Source organism: Anneissia japonica, unplaced genomic scaffold, assembly GCF_011630105.1.
Source record: "Anneissia japonica isolate Jap-2015-1 unplaced genomic scaffold, ASM1163010v1 scaffold284975_len822289_cov185, whole genome shotgun sequence".
Lineage (NCBI taxonomy): Eukaryota > Metazoa > Echinodermata > Crinoidea > Comatulida > Comatulidae > Anneissia > Anneissia japonica.
The window spans coordinates 733,089-736,798 of record NW_022699685.1 but is presented as its reverse complement, the minus strand read 5'-3'; the positions used below and the strand labels follow the sequence as shown (position 1 = coordinate 736,798).

General features: G+C 32.8%; 1 protein-coding gene across 1 annotated transcript in view; it reads left to right on the top strand.

Moving 5' to 3' along the window:
* Nucleotides 1–2,542, top strand: part of LOC117103093 — a 4,788-nt gene extending 2,246 nt beyond the window's left edge. The window contains exon 2 of the mRNA XM_033243593.1: nt 480–2,542. Within this exon, the coding sequence (XP_033099484.1) occupies nt 480–1,507 (1,028 nt within the window). The 3' untranslated portion in view covers nt 1,508–2,542. The remainder of the gene's footprint in view (nt 1–479) is intronic.
* Nucleotides 2,543–3,710: the final 1,168 nt, after the last annotated feature.

Below are 3,710 nucleotides of genomic sequence, written 5' to 3'. Positions count from 1 at the left end.
ACTCAAAATTTTCCGGGGGGGGGGGAACCCCCCCCCCCTTTCTTCTTGGGGTTCATCGAATCATGGAATCGTTTTCAAGAGGAGAAAACCTTGAATTTTGAAGAACATAAAAGTTATTAAAAGACACCTCAGAAGTCGGAAAAGCTAATTTCCAGCCCTCTAGAAAATTTTTCACGGGGAGGACCCCCGAACCCACCCCCTTTTTTTTTTTTTTTTTTTGGAAACAAGTTGACACCCCACCCCTGCCTAATTTTGAACGAAGTTCCGCCCTGAAAAATATGACAATTTAGGAGTTTCAAAGTCATAATTTAATCGATTGTAGAGTCTATACCGTAAAAAATACCTTTACATTGTTTTCCTCCCCGAAGAAATGTGGGACCTTCACTGTATGAAGTACCATAGTCTAGTTTCCCAAGTTTTTCAATTTTCAAAAATTTTGATTTTATTAGCGAAAATGAATCTCGTATTTTTTGTTTCAGATGGAGTAACTCATCGTTGTTGGTGCTGGGCAGTTAGTGTATCCGGCTTTCTATATCTCAACTTAGTATTTGTGTTAATTATTTATGATGTAGGAGCGTATTTTAGTTTATTTTGGGGAAAACATGTTGGGCTTCTATTTCTTGTTTCCTACAGTACGTATATACTCCAACTAATTGTGGTCCCTTTAATCTGTATATGGGGTCGCCTTCAACCTGATTATTTTTTTCGTGAGGGGTATGTAAGAGATAGACTGCGGTTCTTAATGCCAGGCTTCCATAATATATCAATGTTGGCCTTAGTGGTTTGTTTCGTATGGCCACTATCTTGTGCCTGCCTCAGATACGTGTATGACAAAGTGGATCATCATAAAAATACGGATCCAGTTCATAGTGCCATCGGCCGTTGGACTGCAGTTGTTGGCTACATTATGTATGGTTGTTTCTGTATCATCGTCTACGTCATCAGATGTTCGTTAAGGCACGAGTGTAGACTAGTAGTCAAGTTTGTATGCATGGATTCAACAAGTCTCAACTCAAGCAGAAAACGAACAGATGAGATGTTTAGAGATTTTAAGAAATTTCGCGACTTCACAAATAAATGGTTACTGTTCTCTGCATCTATCGGCCTAATAGGTATTTTTTGTCAAATCACTTGGAATTACAATATGGATAAGAAGTATCTTAATATAATTGATGCAGAAATCTTATGGAATCTGCTTATTTGGGATCAAAAGATAATGTTCGCTGTGTTACCTTTCATTTGTGTCGAGGGTCTCAACGTTGAGTATCTTTGGCATAAACTTGTTTACGATATATCAATGATGAGAGTCACTGAGAGGGAGAAATACTGGAAGAAAGTCATCAAGCACGTAAAATCACTGAATTTCGAAGCTAGAAAACCAGATATGATGTTTTTATTTACGTTATGTTCAGTTTACATGGGACTGCAGCTTACTACAAAACAAGATATTTTGCCATATTTTGAAACATCATTTAATAAAAGTAGCCCCACGGGGATGTATCGATGAGCCTAACATACTGTAGACAGAACAATACATGAAAATTCTAATTTCTACGATAGACATCCTGCGTAAAATTATTCGAGCATTTTATTATTTATATATTTGTTTATATACACATAGGCATGTGTAAAAGAATTATACTTCTCTTCCGTTTTGATACTGAACTAACAATAATGAAATAAAAATAATTGCTCCAGCTGTTTTTGTTACTCGTTTATAATGTGAATTTCCACCGTGAATGAGTTATTTTCATCCTTGTGTCAAATTGAAATAAACCTAGGCTTACATTATAATTGGTCAGTCAAACATCATTTTTTTTTTGCAAAACCAATCATTTTTTTTTTATTTTCTAGTACATTATTTAAATGTACATATAATTAATATAATTGTGGAGATTGAAATGTAATATTCATTAAAATCTTTCATGATTTGTGTAGGTTGACAGCATTCGGTTGAAACAATTGATCGTGTGTAGTTGTGTAATGTAGACGTGTTTCAGAGCTCCGGCAGCGCAACCTCAGTTGCTTTCTGAATTCGATATTGTGAATGAAACCAAAGTTGGAATTCTTTGTTATATTTTGTATGTTTTTAATGATGTTTATTTCCCTGAGTCGTGTTTTTAAACATATGTATTTTGAATCAAGTTCCTCAGTGCCTCTGTTACATTTAACATGCTGAATGCGTTCACGGATAAAATTTATTTTCCCTTTTTAATATGAAATAATTCAATGAAATTAAAAAGTTTTTTTTTAAATAATTTTAATTGTAAATATTTGATATGGCTTTGTTATCTAATCTAATTGTTATATTTTATTAGTTAAGTAAATATTAAAATGTTTGCTCTAATTAATGTTATTATTTTTCTAATTTTGTAAATAGAATTAAAATGTTTTAGATAAATAATTTTATCAATTTTTACAATCTTATGATGTTTCACGGTTTTTATATTTCTGTATTTTTAAACTTATTATATGTATTCTCACGTAATGCTTTAATGCTGCCAGTTGAGATCAAATAAAGTTGAAAACGAAGATACGACACCTATTGTAGGCATAAACTATAAATGATTGAAAATACCTCAATAAATCTGTTGAGGCACTGCTGTTGTTTGAATCAAACAAATAAAAAAAAACTATATATATACCCAATTATTTTATTATTTTTATATATTTAGTGCAATATACATAGAGGATGATACAACTAAAATGTGACGATAAAACCAACAACCATCATACTGAAAGAAATTATCCAAAGTAAAACATCGTTAATAAAAATTTGGAAATCAAGATTTATCTCTGTGATGAAAGATTAAAGATTGTTGAGGTAATCTCGAATTTAAAACACTGTGCAACACATCTCCAGCCATGCAAATGCTGTAATTCGAATCGGGCTTCCACGCTTTGGAAATGATTTGAAATAACAATAATGTTATTGAACATGAATTACAAACTCGTATTAGTTTGTTGACATTTGGTCGTATGAAAGCTAGGAGAATAATCCATATAACTTGCAGCGTCATTGTACTTTAATTGCGTATACGGGGGCGTGCCTACCTAGAGGCGCTTATAGTACTATAGCAGCATGCTCACATCATTACGCAAAGACAGGGGCTGGTATGCTGAAATGATCCACCGAATCGGGGTAACTCCTTATATATTATCCTAAAGATGCAAAGGGTTTTTAAAAGTTTTTTGGTCAATTAAATGCTCTCTAAATTGTTCAGCCAAAGGTCATGAACTAAGCAGATTACTTTTTCTGCACTGTAAAAACAGCGTGGAGCATTTAAACACAAAGCTCCACGCAATGTTGTCCCGGTTTTGGTGACACGTTTAAAAGCTAAACATAGCTCAATGTATTTAGGATCTTAACGTGTTTAGCTTGGGTATTTGACATCACATTTAATCCTAAACACGTCAGAAACCTAAACACATTAGGTCTGGCCTAAACACATTTAGTTTTTAAACGTGTCACCAATAACGGGACAAAATTGATGGAGCTTTGTGTTTAAATGCTCCACGCTGTTTTTACAGTGTGGATATTTGGCACAGTATAAAACAATGAAACAAAACATAACACAATTTCATCAATTTATTGATAAATTATCAGAGATGTTGGGTACAACGTAATACATTTTTAAAATACTTTAAATTACATATATGTGTATATATATATATATATATATATATATATATATATATATATATAGGCC